This window comes from Myotis yumanensis, unplaced genomic scaffold, assembly GCF_028538775.1.
Source record: "Myotis yumanensis isolate MYYU_CA2020_CCGP unplaced genomic scaffold, mMyoYum1.0.hap1 SCAF_1, whole genome shotgun sequence".
Lineage (NCBI taxonomy): Eukaryota > Metazoa > Chordata > Mammalia > Chiroptera > Vespertilionidae > Myotis > Myotis yumanensis.
In genome coordinates this window covers 9,311,134-9,334,598 of record NW_027223752.1, presented here as the reverse complement: position 1 = coordinate 9,334,598, position 23,465 = coordinate 9,311,134, and the positions used below count along the sequence as shown (strand labels likewise).

The 23,465-nt window shown below is 54.3% G+C and overlaps 1 protein-coding gene across 1 annotated transcript in view; it reads right to left on the bottom strand.

Annotated features, from left to right (window-relative positions):
• Positions 1-16,337, bottom strand: part of LOC139009319 (inositol-tetrakisphosphate 1-kinase) — a 135,093-nt gene extending 118,756 nt beyond the window's left edge. Inside the window, exon 1 of the mRNA XM_070413568.1 lies at positions 16,150-16,337. Coding sequence (XP_070269669.1) covers positions 16,150-16,244 — 95 coding nt within the window. The 5' untranslated portion in view covers positions 16,245-16,337. The remainder of the gene's footprint in view (positions 1-16,149) is intronic.
• Positions 16,338-23,465: the final 7,128 nt, after the last annotated feature.

Genomic DNA, 23,465 nt, shown 5'->3' with positions numbered 1-23,465 from the left:
AGGGTCCCCCATTTTATAGAAAACAGAGCCAAGGCCCAGACTGAGAGGGGCCTGAGGTCAACAGGAGTTAACACACTGCCCCAGGCACCTGTGATGAGGCCAGCAGGAGCCATCTCCAGTCTGCACATGATTACTTTTTAGCACAAGTTTTGTAGTGGTTTTCACAAGTCAGATGTGAGCCTGCTCGAGAGACCATGGAGCTGCATGCACACAAGACGCCGGCCTTTGACAGCTTGGTTTTTGTTTTCACCTGCTGTTTTTACCAGTTGATAAACTGAATGACCCCTCCTCGTAACCTCACATAACACACCTAAACCACCTGACAGCTCAGGTCCTAATGGCAGTCCCACCCGCTAGACCAGCGGTTCTCAACCTGTGGGTCGAGACCCCTTTGGCGGTCGAACGACCCTTTCACAGGGGTCACCTAAAACCATCCTGCATATCAGATATTTACATGACGATTCATAACAGTAGCAACATTACAGTTATGAAGTAGCAACGAAAATAATTTTATGGTTGGGTCACAACATGAGGAACTGTATTTAAAGGGCCAGAAGGAAAAAATAAATAAAAATAAAATAAAATAAAGGGCCAGAAGGTTGAAAACCACTGTGCTGGACCAAAAGCAGTGGGTCACAAATTGCTCCCCAGGGCTTCAGAGCTGGGGACTCTGAGGAAGCCCACACAGCTGGACAGCAGAGTGAGGCCTGAGCTCCCTAGCCCCTTCCCCACCTAGGACAGCCTCAAAAGGCCCCAGGAAGCCACAGTACTTCGGGGCTGACACAGGCCAGGCCAGCCCTGCTGGCTGTCCATGGCGGTCACAGCAAAAAGGAGGCCCAGGGGAGCCCTCTCTTCCACTGCTTTCCCACCAGCACTACCTCTATCTGCGTCCAAAGGCCACACCATTAAAAAGAGCCACTGGCCTATGGGAATGCTGGAACACCAGGCAGAGGCACATGGCAGCGGGGCCAGGGTCTGGGCAGGGCAGAGCAGCCCCTGCTTCTCAAGGCTCCTCTACTCCCCGCTGGGTCCAGAAAGGAGCTCCTCACTGGCCCCAGCACCCTGAGTCCTCTTCCAGACGCCACCCTCGGGTGCGCAGGGCCTGGTGTGTGGCCACCCGCCCTCACCGTTCACTTCCTCCCCGCCCCAAACGTGTAGTCTGGCAGCGCCCCAGGCCTGCTGATGGGAGGGCCAGGACAGGTGTGCTGAGCATCCTGCACAAAGGCTCCCTGCCAGCTCAATAACCCAATCAGAGTCCACAGCTGCCATATCCTACAGGCTCCCAGAGGAAGACACCTTCCTAAGGCTCCCCACACAGGACAGAAACAGCGAGAAGCGATGGTGACACAGACTTTCACCCAAAACACTGTGTCGAACATCGAGGTTCCACACAGCATGGGGCGGAGAGCCATCAGGCTCTCCCCGGGATTCCAGGCAGCCTTCCCCCAAAGCCCCCCATCCCATTCCCATCCCTGAGGCAGGATTACAGGAGCCCTTTCTCCAGGACTCGCACAGACCAGGGCCCTCATATCTGCCTGCAGCCAGCTGGCCGTGGGAATGAACCAGGCTCAGGTTTATCGGCACAAGGGACCCAGCCTTGGGCTCCAACTTGTTGGAGGCACTTCACTCCCCTCTGGGGAACAGTGCCCTGGCCCTGGAGACTGTGGGCAAACCCTCAGGCTGGCAGAAGGCACCCACCTCCCCCTGGCTGCCCAACAGCCACCCCACTATCTTCAGGGAACAGTCCCAACTTCCTGTGCGGGGATCTCCTTTCCCACAACCAGACCCTGTGGTAGGGAACGGGCACTCCCAGCCCTAGCCACTGGTTCAGGGCCAGGCGTGGTTCGGGCTGATCAATCAGGGACAATCAAAATGAATCCTGGGCCCTGGGGGGCCTGCACCTGAGATGGAGCCAACTTGCCGAGGTCTGACTCCCAGCTCGGCCAACCACTAAATGTGTGACTCTTGGGGGCAAGTTATTTGACCCCTCTGTGCTTCCTTCAGTTAGAAAACAGGGGCACTAAATGCCCACCCGACAGACTGTAACATACATCAAATGAGATAACACCCAGGAACTCTCAGCATGGGTCTGGCTCTGAATAAAGGTCAGTTGTGAGAGCTCACCTTGCACCACGTGGGCCTGGAATGAAACCAACTCAGAGGCCAGGAAGGCAGGGAGCCCAGGTCCTGAGGACATGGACTGAGCCCCTGAATCTCCTGTACCTGGAGCCTGAACCTCCACTTTCAGGAGCCCCTTTACCACGGAGCCCAGCAGGCCCTGAGTTTCTGTCGAAACCTATACAGCCTGTGACTTGTAGGAATCAGCCTTACATTGCTTTTCTACTCACATCATCAAGTTCAGCCTGACAACTCTCCACATCTGTCAGCTGAGAGAGAACCAGAGGTCATGGCTGCCCCATGGTGGCCTCCCCTCCAGCAATGGGGACAGATTTGGAGGTACATGGTCCCATCCACAGGTCTCAGGGGAGTCCAAGCACATTACTGGTGCAGAGGCACCCACATAACTAAGGGCCCATGTTCCAAATGGCTGCCCACACACTACCCCACCCTTCCCAGGGGAGCATCCCAAATGCGAGGAGTTTGCCCCTTCAGCATTCCCAGAAAGGCTGGAGGAAATACAGGACAGACCACCTGAGCCCATGGACCAAAATCACTCATCCTGCCCAGCCAGGGGCAGGGTCTGCCAACCATGGCCCAGAATAGAACAGAACAGACCCTGGCCTCGTATTTGATCTGAGGTTCCCTGGAGGCCAAAGGCGGAGCACTTGTGGGCGTGGGAGCTGAGGCCCAGCCCGTCAGGCAGCACCGCTGGGTGCACAACCCAGCAAGGCCAGCTGCTCTGAGCTGCGCATCCTTGTCAGCTAAGACCCTTCCGGCTCTCAGATCGTGGACCTCTGCACCTCACCGGCAGAGATTTACTCTGCCATCACCTGTAGACATGGCTGTGTGACTACAGGTTGGGGGAGCGAGGGACAGCCCCCCTTCTCCCATCAGAGTCCCTCTGGCCCTCACAAGAAAGGAGGCTGTTTGCATGCTGAGCCCTTTCTATGGGCCCAACTCTCATCAAGGAGGAAATCGAGGCCCAGAGAAAGGAGCCAAAACACTCCCAGTCACCCATCCAGTCAGAGGCGGAGTCGGGGTTCAAATCCCGCCACTGACCAAGCCACACGCTGTCCACAGGACATCCCACAGAACCAGCACTGCCCTACCCAGGAGGCTTCTGGGACTATGTTCCTCGCTTGCCCATCTTCTTCCCAGATGTGAGGGATACTCAAACACAAGCTCCTGGTAAACAGCTCCATGGCCGATTCCAGACATGAATTTCTGAGTTACCGTTTCCTGAGCACTTAGCAAGGGCCAGCGCTGTGCTAAGGACTCAAGTTGCCACAGCTCACCCAATCTGCAACACCATCCTGCTGCAGGCTGGTCTGAAAATTCCCATTTCAGGTACAGAAACTAAAAGGCTCAGAGAGGTTAGTCACCAAAGTCATAGCCAGAATGCAGCCAGCACCCCCTTCTGAGGCTGAGGGTCAGCCCCCAGGCTTTTTAGGGTCTTTCCAAGAAGCTTGCAAGACCTTCTAGGCCTCTAGCGTCAACAGATCAAGCTCTAAGGTTCCCAAGCTGACCCCCAGGAAGGGACAGAAGAGTGGGCCATGCAGCCTCGTCCGCACCAACTCGATGAGGTGAGATTGGAGGACCCTGGGAATCGGACAGGCCGTCTGGAACAGCACACTTCACAATGGGGCAGCCCAAACTCAGCGCCCACAGGACGGGTGGCGACGCCGCTGAACGGTGGCAGGGTGCTGGGCAGAGTCATGGCCGGCCTCCCCGTCTGGGTGGGTATCGACTGAGTCAGCACCTACATTTCCCGACTCTGGGCAAGAAAGGCATCCAAATGAAATTGAAAAGGGAAAGGAGAAAAGTTAACAACTAAGAAACACCGAAGACGCAGAAGTCAGACAAAAGGAAAGCCATCCTCTTGTCCTCAGCCTTCATTTACAACGGGAAACACTGCCATGGTCAAGGGCTCGGCTGGAACAGACTGCTGTTCAAATCCCGCCCCCAGAGGAACCAGCCTTGAAACCCGGGGAAGGTCACATACACTCTGAGCCTCAGTTTCCGCGTATGGACTGAGCCTCCCAGCACCGTGTCGGGCCGGCAGGTGAACTCGAGGAACAGGTATTTCCAGGGCTGAGCTGCGCTTGTACCACTAAAATAATGCCTCCCAGGGACGACTTTGCCATCTCAAGCCAAGGCTGGAGTGTATTTTTGGAGGAGGATCCCCGCCCCCTCCACACCAGGGCGGCCACATCAGCCCCCCAAGGGAACAAAGCTCATACCTCACCGGCAGGGAAGCCTCCGTGAGGCCCAGAGGCTCAGGCCTGGACCTTCCTCCCATCCCATAGCAGCAAAGAACTGAGTGCCCAAGACTCCTTAAGCACAGGCCCTGGCGTGGCTACGCCGGGTCAAGGTGAGGGCCGGGGGGCTTGGGGGCCAATTCCGCAGGAAACAGAACTCCTTCCCAACAGGATCCTGAAGCTCCTGCCCAGACATGCCCACAGGGAGGTGGAAACATCTGACGGAATAGCCAGAATTCCTTTCTTTCCCAGAATCCCATAATGAATGTTAGGACTTTAAGAATAAAATCGTGTCCTGGCGGGGTAGCTCAGTTGGCTAGAGCATCGTTGCAGGTTCAGGGCACATACAAGAATCAACCAACGGCCCTGACCAGTTTGGCTCAGTGGATAGAGCGTCAGCCTGCGGACCGAAGGGTCCCAGGTTCGATTCCGGTCAAGGGCACATGCCCGGGTTGCGGGCTCTATCTCCAGTAGGGGACATGCAGGAGGCAGCCAATCCATGATTCTCTCTCATCACTGATGTTTCTCTCCCTCTCTGAAATCAATAAAAACATATTTTTTTAAAAAGAATCAACCAATGAATGCATAAATAGGTGAAACAACCAACTGATGTTTCTCTTTCTCTCTCCCCCCTTCCTCTGTCTAAAATCAATAAATTTTATTAAAAAAAAAAAAAAAGATGGGGCAGGGCGTGTGGTAGAAGGGGTCAATGGGGGAAAAAGGGACATAAGTGACACTTTCAACAATAAAGATTTTTTTTTAAGAAGGAATAAAATCTTAAAGCAAAGAAGCTTTAGTATCAAATCCAAGCTGTCCCACTATTCGCCCTACAACATGGGACTAACTCTGCATCTTTTTTCTGGGCCTTTGATTTCCCACCTGTAACACAGACTGGGATGTAAAAAAGAAATTCCACCCAGAGAGAAACCAACAGTCCCACAGCAATGACATTCTTCACGGAGATGCCCACGAGCCCAGGGTCCTCGAGGGCAGGAGCTGCCCTTCCAGAACCAGCATCCAGAGACTCACAAACGCCCACACGCGTGCCAACGTGCCCCCCTGCTCTCCTCTCCAAACGCCCCCCGGGTCCCCTGGGACAGAAAAGCATCCACACTACCTGCACCCTTGTGCACTGCAGGGTGGAGCCTTTGTGGCCTCAGGCTGTTTCTGGGGCTAGAGGGGACCCTGCAGTGCTCACTGGGTCCCCACAACCCAAGCGTGAATGGCATGCAGCAGACACTAAGTAATACATGTCGTGAGACTGCACAAAGGAACACGAGGGGGCTTTTTACAGGAGATGGCTCCAGACATTGCGGGGGCATGGGGGGGAAGGCGGGGAGAGGGGGCAGCCCAGGAACCTGCACTAGTACCGGTGCCCCAGGGTGGGGACCGGATGTTTCCTCACCTCCACACCCCAGCCCTCCACTGCAGGATGGAAACAGGGTGAGGCAGAAATGAAAGTGAAACTCCCACAGGGGCATCCTCCCTGTGCCCACCTACCTCCTCCCGGTCCTCCCAGAGGCAGTGAGCTGGGATGCCGGGCATGTCCTGGTCACCCCTGCTGGAGGACCCCCACACCAGGAAAGGACAGGAGGAGGCAGGGAGGCCACCCGTCTGTGTGGACTGGGGCTCCCATCAAAAACATGTCAAAGTCCCAGGCCCCAGCTTGGTGGGTAGGCCCTGGGAGATGGCCCCCTGGAGGAAAAGGGAAATCCTACCATTTACTAAGCACCTGCCATACTCACTTGCCCCAGAGGTGAGTGTACTTCACTCACGTTACAGATGGAGGAGCAGAGGCTGGGGAGACGGAATGGCTTCCCAGTCATCCACAGAAAGCTAGGGAAGCCCTGGGCTCCAAGTTCACTGCCATGCCACCACCCACCACCCCTCTGGGCCCAAAACTGCATGCAGAGGAGGCTCAGAAAAAATGCCTGATTTTCTTCTGGGTATCAAGACAATAGTGCCCAGATGTTAAGTTCAGGAGGCAGCCTGGCTGGGTGGAAACAGCATGGTTTCAGGCATCTACCAGCCCCGAGGGTGAGTCCCAGCTCTGCTATCACACTGTGTGACCAGCAAGTCATCTCACCCCTCCCTGAGGCTCAGTGTTCTCATCCAGCTTGGAGGGTAGGTTCCCATCTGCTATAGGGCCTAGCCTGCACTGTGCCCTGAAGTCTGGTGAACCACTGATCTAGGAGTGAGCAGAGGGGCATCTCAGCACAGCCCTTCTGAAGCATCGAGGGCCGCCTGGACGTGCCAAGCCCTGCTTCAGGGCTCAGGCTCCAAGAGCCAAGCACGCAGGTGCTGAGGGGAGCCGCTGGGATTGCAGAGCAAGCTGCAGAGATCACCTGCTCCCAGCTGCGGCCTGTCAATCAGCGCCGCACCAGGCCAGTCCCCAGGAATGTCTCCTGTGCAAACCCAGCTCCTGTCCACACTCTGGATCCACCTTTAAATGCATCCCAGTGCAAACCAGCAGCCAGAGGCAACACATTTTTTAAAGGGGAAAGAGGATTGCCCAAAAGGTAGTGAGCACAGGCAGAGGACTGCTGCCCTGCCTCGCTCCTGTGAGGGGCTCAGGAGGCAGCAGCTGGCGAGTGCTCTAGGAAACTGGAGGAATCTCATCCCACACAAGGGCTCCCACAGACAAGACTGGGACCAACCAGCCTGGGACCGGTTACATCCCAAATGCCCTTCTGGCGAGTCCCTGTCCCCCAGAGCTCCGGAGTAACGAGTCCACGTTAACCTGTTTAACCTGGTGTGAAGCATGCCTGCCAGGTTTGGGTGAGGCCTAGTCATGACAGTTTCGGTTTCCCAGAGGACTCCTGAGGGCATGTATTAAAAAGAGACTCTCAGCCCAGCTCAACTGGTGCGGCTCAGTGGTTGAGTGTCGACCTATGAAACAGGAGGTCATGGAACCCAGTCAGGGCACATGCTTGGGTTGTGGGCTCGATCTCCAGTAGGGGGCATGCAGGAGGCAGCCAATCAATGATTCTCTCTTATCATTGATGTTTCTATCTCCCTCTCCCTTCCTCTCTCTGAAATCAATAAAAACACTTAAAAAAAAAAAAAAAAAAGAGAGAGACCCCCAGATCTTGCCCTGGAGTTTTACGGGGGAAGAGAAAACACAGGGATGTGTGGTTTTCACTGGTGCCCAGGCGCTTCCTTCGTGGAACAAGTTGGTCAAAAACTGGCCAAGAAAAAGGTGAATGGCTATTAGAGAACAGCATCCGGTGTGGCTTCCATCCAGGGCCCTTGGGCACCTGAGGCCTAACCTGAGCCCTGGGGAAATTCATGGCCCAGGGTCTCCAAGGGCCAGAGGATCCCCACCCATCCCCCCGCCCCAGGCCCTCAAGGCCCAGAACTGCTCATTCTTGACCGAAAAGGCTGGACTGGACCAGACCAGAGTGGAGCATTTGGCCTCCTGTCCTGGGACCCATGGTACAGGTACAGCTGCAGCCTCCGGTGGAGGACCATCCCAGGGCCACCCACCTGGCCCCTCACAGTGTCAGGGAACAAGGCTACAAGGACACCGTGCTGCCCCGCTGCCCACGTGTCTAACATGGAGACCAGCTCGCCTTCCGGGAAGGCTGCCCTAGGTCCCACAGAACCCAGGGCTGTATGAGAGGCAGGCCAGGCCATGTGGCCTCTAAGCAGCTGACACCACCCGCCCTGTTCTCGGGAGCCTCTAGAGCAGCGGTTCTCAACCTGTGGGTCGCGACCCCTTTGGCGGTCAAACAACCCTTTCACAGGGGTCACCTAAGACCAGCCTGCATATAAGATATTCACTGGTCATTCATAACAGTAGCAACATTACAGTTATGAAGTAACAACGAAAATTTTATGGTTGGGCCAGAAGGTTGAGAACCACTGCTCTAGAGGATGGACTCTCAGACCCTCTCGTTAATGTCACCCCCGCAGAGAGGCTGCAGCCACCCCTGCCTCAGCGCTCTCCTGTCTGCAGGCTTCCTTGCAGCATTTCAAATGTATCTGTACGGGTTTACCTTCATCTCCTTACCATGCATCTAGGTGCACAAGGCAGAAACCAGCACCAGCACAGAGCTGTCAGGGTGGCCGGTCAGGGTTTGCTGAGTGAATAAAAGACTAAAGGGCCGAAACCGGTTTGGCTCAGTGGGTAGAGCATTGGCCTGCGGACTGAAAGGTCCCAGGTTCGATTCCGGCCAAGGGCATGTACCTGGGTTGCGGGCACATCCCCAGTGGGGGATGTGCAGGAGGCAGCTGATAGATGTTTCTCTCTCATCGATGTTTCTAACTCTCTATCTCTCTCCCTTCCTCTCTGTAAAAAATCAATAAAATATATTTTAAAAAAAAAAAAAAGACTAAAGGAATGAAGCCACTGAGCTACTTCCTGGCCTGGGACACACCACCTCACCCCTATCCATCTCCCCTGACCCCCATCCATCTCCCCTCACCCCCATCCATCTCCCTCACCCCTGGGGTTTCCTTCCTGGCACAGAGCACTCCAGAGTCACAAGTGGCTTTTGGCTAAGCCACCAGGACATGGAAAAGGCTTCCAAACCTCACCAGTCAGTTCCTTCGTTCACTAACAGGAAGCCCCTGGAGCTCCTACTATGTGCACTGGTAAACACACTGGGGTTTCAGCAGCGAATAAAACTGCTAAAGTCTCTCCCTTCATGGAATCAACTTTTCAAAGAGACAGACAGAGACACACCATGAGCAAGTCCAATAGAGAGACAGAACCAGCCATCCTTGGGAGGGATTTTGCCCTGTGTGTCCGGATTCTCCCTCCAGGGGCAGTGGGGCGCCCTACAAGAATCTACCTGGTTGGGCTCCAGGAACACCAAGAGCAGTTAACAGGGTGGGACAGTTTCTGGCCACCAAGGGTGGGCACCCAGCACCCAGGGACCTGTAGGGGAGGGGAGACAGGAGTCTAGGGGTCCCTCATGGGAGTGTTTCTCAAATCTCCACAGCCAATGACATATCTAACCCTGAGCCCTAAAAGTAGGGGTGGGGGCACCCCCAGGAGGTGTCATAATCCTCAGCCTGGCACCATGACTGGCCTACAGAATCCACCCATGAGGCCCAGTGAGGGAGGCACAGACCACAGGGCAGCTGCTTTCTGAGGGTGGCGTGGCGCAGGCAAGACAAAGCACCAGGTGGGAATGGCCTGGCCGCTCCAACAGGCACCCTGTTCACAGTCCCGGGGAGCTGGCGGGGGGGGGGGGGGGCGTCTATTTGAAAGGAGGCTCAGCAGGCGGGGGGGAAGGGGGTACTGGTCATGGAGCTGCCACACCCACTGAGTGACCTTGAACAAGCTACCCCACCCTGTTGAGCCTGGGTTTCCCTATCAGGAATCCAACCATCACTCTCTCCCTCAGCAAGGCCACATACACCAAGGCAGGCTTTCCAAAGACCAGCGGAAGGGGAAAGACTGGGGAGGGGGACGCATGCACCAAGGGGAGAGGTGTTTAAGATGACGCCTGTGCCAGGAAGGAGTAGGTACACAGCTCCAGAATGATTTGCTTTCTAAAATGAATCTTACTTTTTCGAAGGAGGTACTAGAACAGTCCTTAAAAAAAAAGCTAGTGTACCAGCTGAATTCAAAATACGAGTAGGAACAAAAGTCCTATTTACACCGGACTGTTCAGGCGTTACTCTCAGGAGGCACTTCACTGAGCACTGACTGAATGCCCCAAACCTGCTACATCATGTGGGAGAAATAACCAGTAGGGGAAGGATGTCCAAATGGTTAGGAATGGCCCCCAGCCTGCGTGCAGGTGAGCCCAGCTATGCCCAGTGCCTGCCTAATGCATTCAGCCCCACAATGTGAACTCAATCTCACCATCATGAGAGAAATGCAAATCAAAAGTATCCTTCCTCACCCTGGCTGGTGTGGCTCGGTGGGTTGGGCGTTGTCCCAGGCACGAAAAGGTTGCTGGTTCGATTCCCAGTCAGGGCACATGCCCAAGCTGCAGGCTCAATCCCCAGTGGGGAGCATGAAGAAGGCAGCCAACTGATGTTTCTCTCTCATCAATGTTCTATCTCTCTTGCCCTCTCCCTTTCTATCTCTCTAAAAGTAAAAATAAAATTAAAACAATGCTGTCCAGTCCTGTCTCAGTGGTTAGAGAGTTGGCCCCTACACTAAAGGACATGGGTTTGATTCCCAATCAAGAGCACGCTCTCGCTCTCTCTCCCCCTTTCCTCCCATCCTCCCTCCCTCTCCCCTCCATCCCTCCTTTCCACTCTCTAAAAATCAATGTCCTCAGGTGAGGATACACTGTCCACTGCGCTGGGCAGGATGTGGGTGTCAGCACTTACTCACCTGGCGGTGAGCACCAGGAGGCAATGGGACAGGCACTCACTGGCCTCACACTGTCTACACATGCAGAATCAACCACAGGACAAGAAGCATGGTCCAGCCCTAGCCGGGTTGGCTCAGTGGATAGAGCGTCAGCCTGCAGACTGAAGGGTCCCAGGTTTGATTCCAGTCAAGGACACATGCCCAGGTTGCTGGTTCAATCCCCAGTGAGGGGCGTGCAGGAGGCAGACGATCAATGATTCTCATCATTGATGTTTCTATCTCTCTCTCTCCCTCTCCCTTCCTCTCTGAAATCAATTTAAAAAAAAAAAAAACACTTAAAAAAAAAAAGAAAAGAAATATGGTCCATCGTTTTAAGGGCTGGACCCCACAGCCATTAAAGAATAAGACAAATAACACAGAACTGTCTCCAAATGAAGCAGCCACGTGCAGGTTCCCTAAGGCATGGCGTTCTGTGACACAAACAGAACGGTGTGTATGCAGAGACCTGCATACAGGTGTGTCCCTTTGTGTGGACAGAACACCTATGGACAGGGACTGCAAAGAGCCAGGTCCCTGAGTGATCGGAATCGAGAACAAGAAGGAAACTGACTTCTCATTGTACTTTGAGTCCTTTGATTTTCTTTTAACATGTGCATGTATTAATATTCAAAGTGATAAAGAAAACAGTAACTGTTAGCTGATAATAACGTGACTGCTCATGGAGACTCTTGGCATTTTCAGGAACCCCAACACAAACTCGTCTTGAATCCTCAAAATGAAAGTAGCATCTTGCATTAACATCTAATTTTCTCTAGTTCCCCATCTATTAAACAGGTGAGGACAGCACCCCTACCTCTGGGGAGCTGGAAGATACAGAGGGGTTTTGTCTGAAAGAAGACACGGGGGTAGCCCCTCCTTAACCGTGCCTGCTGGGCCTGCACACCCATACCGCCCACACCCAGCAGGATGGTCAGTTAGCATCCATATGGACTTCAGGGTCGCTCACACGCTGCCCAAACCAGAACACTAAGTCTACAAATGCCAACGACCCTGGAATAGAGGCATCCATGGGCAGAAACCCATTCACCCACTCCCCCAGGTCACCAACAACAGAAAACGGATAGCAGCAAGCACCATTTACAGAGGCGGGCATCCCACATGTCCGCACTGACCCCTTTAATGCACACGACATCCCCAGACTAAGTACTGTTATCATCCTCACTTTACAGAAGAAACTGAGGCACCAAGGGGTTAAGTCACATGCCCAGGGCTGCAGGTGGAGCCAGGCCTGGGGCCCAGGCAGGCTCATCAACAGACAACAGTGTCTACCCAGTTCCCTCCTGGAGCTGTGGAACGTGTTTATCTGCAAGGCTGCGTTATGACAGTCCCCATGCATTGCTGCAAAGGAAACCTAAGTCCTCCTCCCACCCCACACCCCCTCAATGATGCCAAGGCCAGACAGTAAGACAAACAGACCTGCATCATTTAATCCTGGAAAAGATCCGCCTTCCTCCCCCCAAAGAATCTCCAGGAAGCATTCCAGCAAAGAACGGTAAGCATCCCCGCAGAAAGGGACCTAGGGACAACCCCTTGTGAAGGAATGCAGGCCCTGAGGGGAAGGGACACTGGCACCCCAAGCTCCCTGGGGTGCCTCCCAGGCCGGGTTACTGTTAACACCACACTCAGGGCTCCGGGAGGGCAGGGGCTCCATCCCACTGCCCCCACTGCCTCGGTGAACTCGAGCCACAATAGAGTGCCGGCCACATTCCTTCTGGGGAACTGTGTGAAGGGTCCCCGTGGGAAAGCCAGCATCAATAACATGGTCTGGGGTGCACCAGAAACTTATTTCCTGCGAGCTAGTCAGCCCAGCTGCCTCCAAGTTCCTCCAGGACGAGGACCTCACAGACGTCTGCTTTTGGAGCCGCCAGGAGGCCCACGCTAATTGGGCAGAGAAGAGACACACCAGGAAGCCACGTTCTCAGGTGCAGAGGCCTCACGGCTGGGCTCAGGGAAGCCCAACTGGCTGTACAAAGTCCCTGACACTCCCGAGCCTCAGTTTCCTCCCCCCTCCATCCCTGGGCTGCTGGGCTTCGGATGAAGTGAGATAAGGAAGCTGGAAGGACCACATTAAAGTCGGCGAATATTACAGCACGGCGGGCCAAGGTTCACCCACATTTTACACCGCAATGCTCCATAAAGTCACGTGCCTTTTCACCACCCCCTGCAACACAGCTTCCGCCACGGGACACAGAAGAGTGGGAAGGCGAGAAGGCGCCGGAGGAGGGACAGAAAACACAGGAGCCAGCATTTCCAAATGGGGCACTGTGGAGATCTAAAACGAAAAGCGCCCAGCAATTCCAACCAACAGCTCTACTTCTTTGCTGTCCCTCTGCAGTCCCTCTGGGCATGCTGAGAAAGCCACAAAGTGGGTGTGAGGAAGCAGCAAGCTGCTCCTGAGTTAGGGGGGAGAGGGTAGAGGAGAACAAACCAGGTCCCCAGGGAGAGGGGAAGAACCAGCCGAGGCACAGGAACACACAGCTTCACTAAAAACAAGCTGAGTCAAAGGCCCATCTGCTGACTTGTCAGAGGGCCCGCCTAACAAGGGGCAGCGAGGGTGGGCCCTCATGTTTCCCCAAGGTGTCCCAGCAGGACCAGGCTCCAGACGCCTACTGATGCCATCCATGTGCGACGCCCGCTCGGAGAAGAGGCATTACACCTGCCAAGGGCACGACTCAGCCTTGCAAGGAAGGGTCCCTAGGACAAAATGGCAGTCTCTGGACGCCTGTGAACATAACAAGGACAGTAACTCCTCCTTACTGCCGGAGGTGCCCAAAGAGAAAGGGCTGGCTTTCTGTGTGGGCCTCAAGGTCACCAGATTGGATCCACTCTAGAAGTTAAAGGAAAGAAGAAAGGTACGGAACCGGCCGCTCCCTCATGCCCGTTTCCCCATCTGTAAAACAAAGGGCTGGATGAGACGCTCTCCAACATCCCTTTCTGCTCACAGATTTTTACAAGGCCTGACATTCAACTAAACAACCCATCCCGGTCTGTTCGGGTCAGCCTCTCCGGCGCTGACACTGCCCCAAACATTCAGAGCAGAGCCCCCAGTCATTTGCAAAGATCTCTGGACTTTTTCATTGGGAAAGTCAGAGACAACTCATCATCCATCAAAACAGGAGCGCCGGACCCCCAGATCATGAATGTCCATCCACATCTCCGGTGGGACCACTAAACTCTCACCAACACCCCCACCAAACACAACAGCAGCCAAGAACTCCGCCACCCTCTCCAGGGTGAGAGCATTTTGCACCCAGTTTAGAAATGTGGCCGCCAGGGGGCGCTGCTCTGAAAATAATAAAGGCGAGAAGGGGGGGGACTATTTTTAATGTTTTCTTTTCCTTCTTAAGCTTCAATGACGAAATATCTAAAGGGCAGCTAATGAAAACACAAAGCAGCCTGAGATTCTAGAATGGCCTAGACCAGTGGTCGGCCAACTGCGGCTCAGCAAACTGGGGCTCGCGAGCCACATGCGGCTCGGGAGCCTCAGTTGGCCGACCACTGGCCTAGACACTTTCTTTCTTCTCCCCAAAGACATCATTGTGGCCAAAAGGCAACTCAACTTTAAGGGCAACACCCCTTCCAGAGAAATTAACACTCCACAATGGATTTCCCCCAGAAGGGTTGACATCATAGCTTGCCCTGAACTCCCTGTTTAAAGGCAGGGGGTCCACAGGAAGGAAAAGCCAATCTGCAAGTCCAGAAGGAGGACCTAGCCGCGGGTCTCGGCTAGAACTGTTTTTATGAGAGCCTCCTAATTACTGAGCAAAATATACCAACCAGATGACAAGCCTCCTGGCTTAGCTGCAGACAGGGGAGGACACTAATACGGCCAGACCGCAGGCAAAAGGGTGCAAGGTCTTAACTGGGATTTCCCAAGTTTTAGATGACTGCAGGGGGAGCTCCGGCACCTCACACAGCACACTTCAGGAACACATCAACAGGGCTGCCCCACATCTCTTCAGTGCCTAGAGCACATTTTGCTGTCCCACAGGTACAACGTTCAAGTGCCCTTTTCTAACGTTCCAGAAGTCCTCAGACCCATTCTCAAAACCCGGACTTCCAGTTCCTCCTGATTTCCTTCTGTATTCAGCATGTCCTACTGACCCTGGAAAGCCTGCTCGCTCCTGGGGAAGCGGGCCTGAAAGAGGGAAGCCAACTCCATGCCCAGACCCAGGATGCAGACCCAGGAGCTGCTTGTGCTATGTAGAGGGCGCCCCTCTGGCTGCTGGGAGAAGAGCGCCTGCAGGGCGCTGGCCTGGGGCAAAGGAGCACCAGGCCCTTGGGACAGGCATGAGGCACAGAGGCGCTGGGAGCCCCGCTAGCTCTGACTGGCCACTCGCTCCTCGTATCAGGAGATAAGAAATCATACTTGTTCCATTCTTCATGATGCCTGGGCACCCAGCAGGGATGAAAATGCAAGTAGGGCCCATGTTTAAGAATCACATCTATCAACTGGAGACGCTGCATAACAAAAGGTTTCCACCTAGAGTTTGCAAACAGCTTGTGGAGCCGAATTATCTTATGTCTTAGGCTTTCTCGGAGAACGGGATTCCACTCTCAGCTTCTCAAAGGCAAAGCTACCAACATGCGGCAAGGTGAGACACACCTGCCCCCAACACTGGATGTTTCTGTAAGGAATGGAGAATGCCATCTTACTTATTAAAACACTGAGTCTCCACCACTGAGCACCAGCATTGAGGGCTTGGGGGGGGGGGGGCGGACAAGTAGAGGAGGGCCATCCTGTGCCACATGCATTTACCCAGCACCTCAGCACCAGCCACTCCCTAGTTCTGGGACCCCCGGCCTGGTACCAAGGTACCCCACCTCTCTGCGGATGGATCCCCCTTCTCAGACACGTGGCCCGGAATCACCACCCGGCCCATCCTCCAGGCTGGTGCGAGGCTCTATTAAATGAGACAGCAGATCATCGCATACGTGCCGAGCACCGCCGCCCGCTTCACATAGGCTTATCCCGGTGGCGCGCAATGTCAGCTTCACGAGCCGCACTCTCGGGGCACACAGTAGGTGGCCCGCAAACATGCGAACACCGGGTGCCCTTCTCCACGAAGAGAAGGGAACGGAACGGCAGGAGAAAAACACTCCCGTCCAAAGTAACCTCCAGGCACGGGCGGAGCTCGGATCCCCCGATGTCCCGGGTCCCTCCACCACCGTTAGCAGCGCTCCCACCGAGCCCCGGGCGGCCGGAGGCGTCCCCGCCCGGGTCGCAGTGCACCTGAGAGCCCGGGTCGGTGCCGCCCCGCTCACCCTTGGCCACCGCTTCCCTCGAACACCACCGGCGGCCGCCACAGCCGCCCGGCTCCTCGGGCTCCGTGTCCCCCGTGCACGGCTCCCTGCGTGTGGCTCTCACCTCCCACGGAGCCGCCGGGACAGAGCCGGGAACCCCCGGGCGCCGGAGCCCCGCTCCCTCCTTACCTGCACAGCTCGGCGAAGGCCTGGAAATTGAGCTTCTTGATCTTCTTCTCGCTCAGCCAGTAGCCAACTCTCTTCCCCTTCAGAAAGGTCTGCATCTTCCTCCGCGGGCGGGGAGCTCGGGTCCGGAGGAAATGGCCCACAGGCCGAGTCTGGCGGCCAGCGCGCGCCGCGAGCGTGCGGGCACCTCCTCCCGGCGGCGGGGACGCGGAACGCGGCTCCGGGCGCGCAGTCCTGCCGGGAGGGGCGGGCCGGGGCGGGCCGGGGCGGGGCGGCGCCCGGGCGGGGGAGCGGCGCTCAGCGCGGCCGGCCACTGGCTGCCGCCGCGCCGGGCCCGCCCCCGCCGCCTCCCGCGGGGCTCGCCGGCGCGCAAGTTCGCGAGCGCCGCAGCGGGGCCGGCCCGGAGGAGCCAGGGGAGGCCCCGCCCGCCGCCCTCCGGCCACCTAGGGCCGAGCGACCCGCCCTCGGGCGACGGCCACGGAGGACCGGCCCGCGCTCGGGCTCCCGGCCGCCCCGAGGCCCGCCTCCCTCCCGCCTCTCCAGCGCCCCCCCCCCCCTCCGAGCTCGGGCGGCGCAGACGGCCGTTCCGAGCCGGGCGCGTGCCCCTCCCCGCACGCTGGGACCCGGCAGGGCGCACGCGGCCGCCCGCAGCCTCCCGCGGCCTCGCCCCGCCCTCGGTCCTCACCCGCCGCCGCCACTCCCCGCTCGTCCTGGTCCTCGTCTTCGCGGGCACCGGCCGCGCCCGGCCCCGCCGCCGCCGCCGCGCTGACCCGGCCGGCCGGCCCGCTGGACCCGCGGGCGGAGGAAGCGCGGCCGCGCCGGCCGCCAGGGGGCAGTGCCGCCCGCCACCTCTTAAAGGCGCCGCGCCTTCCCCGCCTGGGAATGTGCTTGTTTGTGCCCCGGCTCTGGCTGTGGAGCTTGGAGACGGAGAGCGCGGGCCTGGATTTGGGGCGGCCCTGGCCAAGTGGTTTTCCTTTTTAAAGCGGCGATGTGGGCATTTTCTGCCTGTCCTCGGGGAGCGATCGAGGCACCGAATTTCATGCATCAAAAGCATTTCTGTGCCCCCGGCAGCATGCAGCCCCTCCCCCAGGCTCATGCCTCGGAACCGCAGCGGGCTGTGGGAGATGCAGGCGTTCAGTGAGATCATCCCTTCCCTCGAGGACAGACAGATCCAGGCCCAGGATGGTGACCCTGCCGCGGGCACAGGAACACCCACGGGCCTTCTGAGGCTTAGGATGTTGACTCACCCTCTGGGTGTCCCCGTCAACTGTCAACTGAGGGAAGGGAAGGGACTAGAAGCATCGAGGATAAAGGGCAGAACACCCAGTAGACCCTTTGGGGGTGCAAGTCAGCGGCAGCCTCAGCGCCCTTGATTCACAACCCCAGCCTACCCTGCCCAAGCCCTAGTGACCTGCCTTCTCGTAATCACAACCTTTCCCCTGGTTTTCCAAGTTAAAACTAGGTGAGGCTTTCCACTCGGGGCCTGGAGGAGTAAGCAGACCTGTCCTCTGCCTCCATCTCTCAGCTGGACTGCGCACGTGCTGTGTGACCTTGCAGGCCACTCAGCCTCTCTGAGCATCAGGCCCTCCCTCCTACCTCCCAATAAGCCCTGCCTCATGAGAACACTTCAAACTGCAACAGGAAACACAAAATAGAGGGGAAAAAAGGATAATAATTATAAAACAAATTTTAAAAGAAAAGAAAGCTGCAACCGAGCTTTAGCTATGAGGTCTAAACTGTATGGTGTTACTGGGGTGTGGGGGGGACAGGGAAAGCAGAGTAGAGATGTCTCATTGTAATAGCGCCCCTGGCAGGTGGAAGTGCTCAGTAAAAGTGACTGAATAAGTGAATGTCAGGTAAGCTCCCCCCCCAGGGGGTCCCTGGCCTCTCAGACACAATAGATGCAAAGGTGGCCCTGGACAGTTCTTCTCAGTGGTTAGAGCGTCAGCCTGTGCAGCAGTGTGGCAGGTTCGATTCCGGTCTCGGGCACGTGCCTTAGTTGCAGGTTCGGCCGGCCGGTCAGGATGTATGCAGGAGGCAACCAATTGATGTGTGTCTCTCACATTGATGTTTCTCTCTGTGTGTCTCTCCCCCTCCCTTCCATTCTCTAAAAGAAAAAAGAAGAAATCAATGGGAAAATGAAATAACAATTTTAAACCTCAATCCTCCGTTGAGGATTAACAAACAAACAAACAAAAGATGCAAAAGTGGGAAACTCCAGAACCGGAACCTAAAGAAGAGGCGTCCACATTCCCCCTGGGAGGCAGGTGAACCATTAAGGGGATTCAGTGGACAGGTCCATGGCCGAGGGCCACCTGGGAGAGGATGCCGGAGCTGGGAGAGGAACTGTGGTGGAGGGAGGACCCTGGGGAGGAAGGACTTCGCCAAGGGGCAGAAGTGGGCCACCTGGACAGCCCTCCTAACCCTAGTCCTCCTCCTGGGAGAGAAGGAGGCTGTGGCAGGTGAGACAATGTCATGATTGAGAATTCAATCCTCAGATTCAGCTGATGGACTTGAATTCTAGCTGTGTGACTTTGAACAAGTGCCTTAACCTCTCTGGACCTTACTTGCCTCATCTGAGCCCCACAAGATGGTGTCTGTTAGTAGGAGAAAACTGAAGTAAATCGTGATATCCCCGTTCTGCACCAGTTTGGCACAAGTAGTTAAATGGGCTGGTTCAAGATGTAGCCGGATGGGTATGACCCGTTATCTGAGTGACGGTGGGCGAGGTAATAAAATGCCTGAACCTTGGTTTTGTAATCTATTAAATGGAAGTGACTCTCAAGCCTAGTTCATAAGATTGTTGAGAAGTTTAAATGGGTGTAAATTCATAAAGGACTTTGAACTTGTAAAGGACTATACATTTGTGACGGAACTCAGTTCATAAAGGGCTATATCAGACACGCCTTATGAGTGGTAGTCACTGCTGTGCTGTTACTATTACATCATCCATACAATGGACCCACCTTTAAAATAATATCTGTGCATTCATTCACTAAATATGTATGAAGCACCTACTATGCGCCAGGCACTGGGATACAGCAATGATGAAAACTGCAAAATCTCTGTCCTCCTGGAACTTACATTCCCATGGAGCCGTGGATGAAAAGGGGGGTTTTATGGAAAGTAATCTCAAGGTTGATCTGATCAGAAATCCCTACCTGGGCCGGTCATGGTAGGTAGTCCTATCCCAGGTGTGTGACTGCAGTGACAGGTTAAGCTCAGCCTTAAGGAGGCCCTGCCCATTGTTTCTGTGCATGTAGGTGAACACACCTTTGAAATTACTCTTTTCAGGCCCCTCCTTCTAAAGCCTGACCCCCTTCGAGGGAGCACAGAATCTTAACCACCCTATGACCCCACCCCTGCCTTGCTTCCTCCCACCTTTATGCAATCTGCCTTACCTCTCCTCTTAATTCCAAATGCGTACAAGAAGCTGCAAACTCATTTCTTGAAAGCATTTTTCTCATTCTGTTGAGATCTTTCTTCCAGATGTGTCCTCTGTTTAGTCCTTCACCAAGCTGAACATGAATTTGAATTTTTTTTCAAATTCATCCTTTTAAAATAGCATTTTCCAACAAAACCAAATTAGCATTATCATATTTTAAAACATTAAGAACAGCTCCATACTGTCATCTAAACCACCATATTTAAGTACTCAAATTGCCTCTAAAACTTTACAAGTGGTTTGGCCCAACCAGGGTCCACACCGAGACCTTGCGCTGTCCCCGGATGTGCCTCCTGGGCCCTTCTCAGTGAATTGTCCTACAGGAGGGCTAGCCTTCTGGGTTGCTCCGGTTGCTTCCTCATGGTGCCATTAAGCTTGTTCCTCTTTCTCTGCATTTCTTGGAAACTGGAAGTTAGATCTAAAGTCTTGATTAGATTCAACTTCAAAGTTTTGGGCTGAAGGATGTTATAGATAATGTTATGCGTCCCGGAAAATACATCAGGTCTGGTTGTGCTAAGATTTTTACATATGTACCCACCCACATGACCACCGCCTGAATCCAGACAGAGAATGTTCCTAGCTTCCTAGCTCCCCAGCTGCCCCCCCCCCCCCGCACCCACCCATGTAGTAGCCCCCACACAAAGGAAACCTCTATTCTGACTTTTATCACACAGGTGAGTTTTGCCTGTTTCTATACTTCATAGAGCTGGAATTTTATAAGAAGAACTCTTTGGCCCTAGCTGGTTTGGCTCAGTGGATAGAGTATCAGCCTGCAGACCCAAGGGCCCCAGGTTCGATTCTGGTGAAGGGCACGTACCTCATTTGCAGGCTTCTCCCCGGCCCGGGCCCTGGTCAGGGCACGTGCAGGAGGCAACCAATTGATGTGTTTCTCTTACATCAATATTTCTCTCTGTCTTTCCCTCTCTCTTCCACTCTCTCTAAAAATCAAAGGGGAAATATCCTCAGATGAGGATTAAAAAAGAAGAAGAAGAAGAAGAAGAAGAGAACTCTTTGACTCAGTATTATCAGTGAGATTGTTAGGGGCAGAAATAGAACAGTAGAGACTAGCTATAGTTATAAGAAATATTAATCATGTTCTGTTAACCCACAATTGTTTTGTCCTGATTAAAGGAAGCATATTCTGATCTGGCCGGGAATTGTATGCCCCAGGACCTGGGAGTTAACCTTGGAATTCTGTCCATTCTCCTTATCCTAGAACTGCCTGTCAGCATGGAAAGACTGGAGTCTACCCTTTGCAACCGGCCCCCTTCCCCCCCACCCACCCATCCTCACCCCCGCCCCCGCCTGCATTGCCTGTAATATGTAACCATTTTACCCACTCTTATTCCTTTTACCTACTTCCCCATATAATCTTTGTCCTTCTATCCAATATAAGCAGCTGGTTTATGGGAGGGGTGCAGAGCAGATTTTCTTGGTTGACCTGCCCTACCATGCTGCCAGCAGTATTGGAATAAATGCTCTTATATGATTCAACTCCTTCTCTGCTTAGTTGGCTCAAGAAATGTCAGGCAGCCCAGGCCCATTGGTTGTCTGGTTTCAAGATGCAAACATATTGTTTGTCGAGTGTATCAAGGTTTCTCCCCATTGTTGTCTTAGTTCATTAGATGAATAAGCTTAGACCTCCTTTGGTTTTAACACCAACTGATAATCTTGCCTGAATTCATGATTTCCTTGGAGGTTGTGAAACTGATCAGACTATCTAAAGTAGCTGCTATCCCTAGAAGAAGCGGGATAGAAGAGATTTTATTTTAAAGATTTTTTTTAATTGATTTTTAGGGAGAGAGGAAAGGAGAGGGAGAGAGAGAGAAACATCAATGTGAGAGCAACATAGATTGGCTGCCTCCTTCAAGCCCCTACTGGGGATCGAACCTGCAACCTAGGTATGTGCCCTGACCAGGAATCGAACCAGCAACTTTTTGGTGCACAGAACAATGCCCAACCAACTGAGCCACACAGGCCAGGGCTAGATTTAGTGGGAGGGAGATGATCCAATTCAAGAAATGTTCATTAGTGTATACACAGTGACCAAGCCCCTGAACCTGGTTTTCAACAAACTCCTTAACCCATTGCTATAAGGATTTCTGCAGCCATCCTGCAAAGAAGGGTGTGTGCTCCCCATTTTACCAGCTGAGGACACCAGTGGGTGAAATGCCCGGCTGGAGGTCACAGGGTGATGGCCAGGTGCAGCCTGGCCCCTCAGGCTGGGCCTTCCCACCATCCCGTTTCCGTGGGAAGAGACAAAAAAGGGTTGAGGACAGTAACGCTCTTCTTGAGACCTCCAGAGGAAAGAAGGAAGGAAATGCTCAGAGAGGCAGTGCAATCGAGTTTTGAAATGCAGCTAGCTGCAGCAACGTGCCCTTTGCACAGGCCAGTAAACCAAGGCAGAGGGCAGAAGTCAGCAGCGGCCAGTTCTGCTTGTGGCCTGAGCAAGACCAAGCTCCCAGGACGACCCGGCCAGAGCCTCGGTGGGCAATGCGAGCGCTCTGCTCACACCATCGCATTCATTCCCAAGCAGAAGCAGTGACAAAGCACTGGGCAGGCCTGTGCGTGGGGATTTGTCTCCACGTCAGCTCCCTTCTATATCCGTTCTCCTTTCAAAGCCTGGGAAACGTCCGTCCTTCTCAAAGCCATCAGTTCCCTCCATTCCAGACATGTAGCGGCATTCCTTCAGTCCTCTGTGGCACTTAGAAAACATAGCTATTGACTAACTATATTAAGGAATGCCATCCACATACCCCCTCCCCCCCCCCGGCAGCCCATGAGCCCCAGGGAGCGTCACCCGCTGGGGTCATGGGGAAAGAGGCCCCTGGTGGCCTCTCAGGCCCTGAGTTGATTTTCCTGGCACAGTCTGACCCTCTGGGCTGTGCCAGGCCAGAAGTGCAGAGGGACTCGCTTTATGAGAACCCTAAATTTAAAAAGAGAAGAAAAAACAAGCTCACAGCACATGTGCCTCAGCACCCTTGGGTCTAAAAGATTCCAAGCACCTTCCAAGCACACACACTGTGTGCCTGTGCAGCTTAAATGAGCACACGTGTCACCTGGAAGTGTAGGCTCTGATTGGGGGTGGGGCGGGGGAGAGGGGCTGGGGCCCTGCATTTCTAGCGGGCAGTGTCCATGCTGCTGCTGCCTGAGCAGCTCTGAGCCAAGAGATACTAAGAACTCCAGGAGTTGAGGATCCAATGGTTGAGGATTCTTAGGAGGAAGGAGGAAATATTGGACTCAGAAAATAAACAAGAGTGGCCCTTTGCACGCACCGGTGATGATGATATGCAATGAAAGGGAGTGCAATTTTTAAATTCCTCTGCCTCTAAAGTCAACATAAACAAATGCCAGAAATAAAACAGTCTTCCCCGCCCTGGCTTGTGTGGCTCAGTTGGTTGAGAGTTGTCCTGTGCACAGAAAGGTTTCCGGTTCGCTTCCCGGTCAGGGCATATGCCCAGGTCGGAGGTTCGGTTCCTGGTAGGGGGCATGCAGGAGGCAGCCAACCAATGATTCTCATCCTTTCTAATGGATAGTTCTATCTTTCTCTCCCTCTCCCTTCCTTTCTCTCTAAAATCAATAAAAACATATATATTTTTTAAAAGTTGTTAGACCCTGGAGGACCAGCTCTGTGTGTTTCTCAACTCCATATTCCAACTGCTCAGAATTTTTGTTTTTAATTGATGAGAGAGAGAGAGACATCAGTTTGTTTTTCCACTTATTTATGCATTCATTGTATGTGCCTTGGTTGCTTCTTATATGTGCCCTGACTGGGGATCAAACCCATAACTTTGGTATATCCAGACAACACTCTAACCAACCGAGCTACCTAGCCAGGGCCAAGAGGCACTTATTAAATACTAGCGGCCCGGTG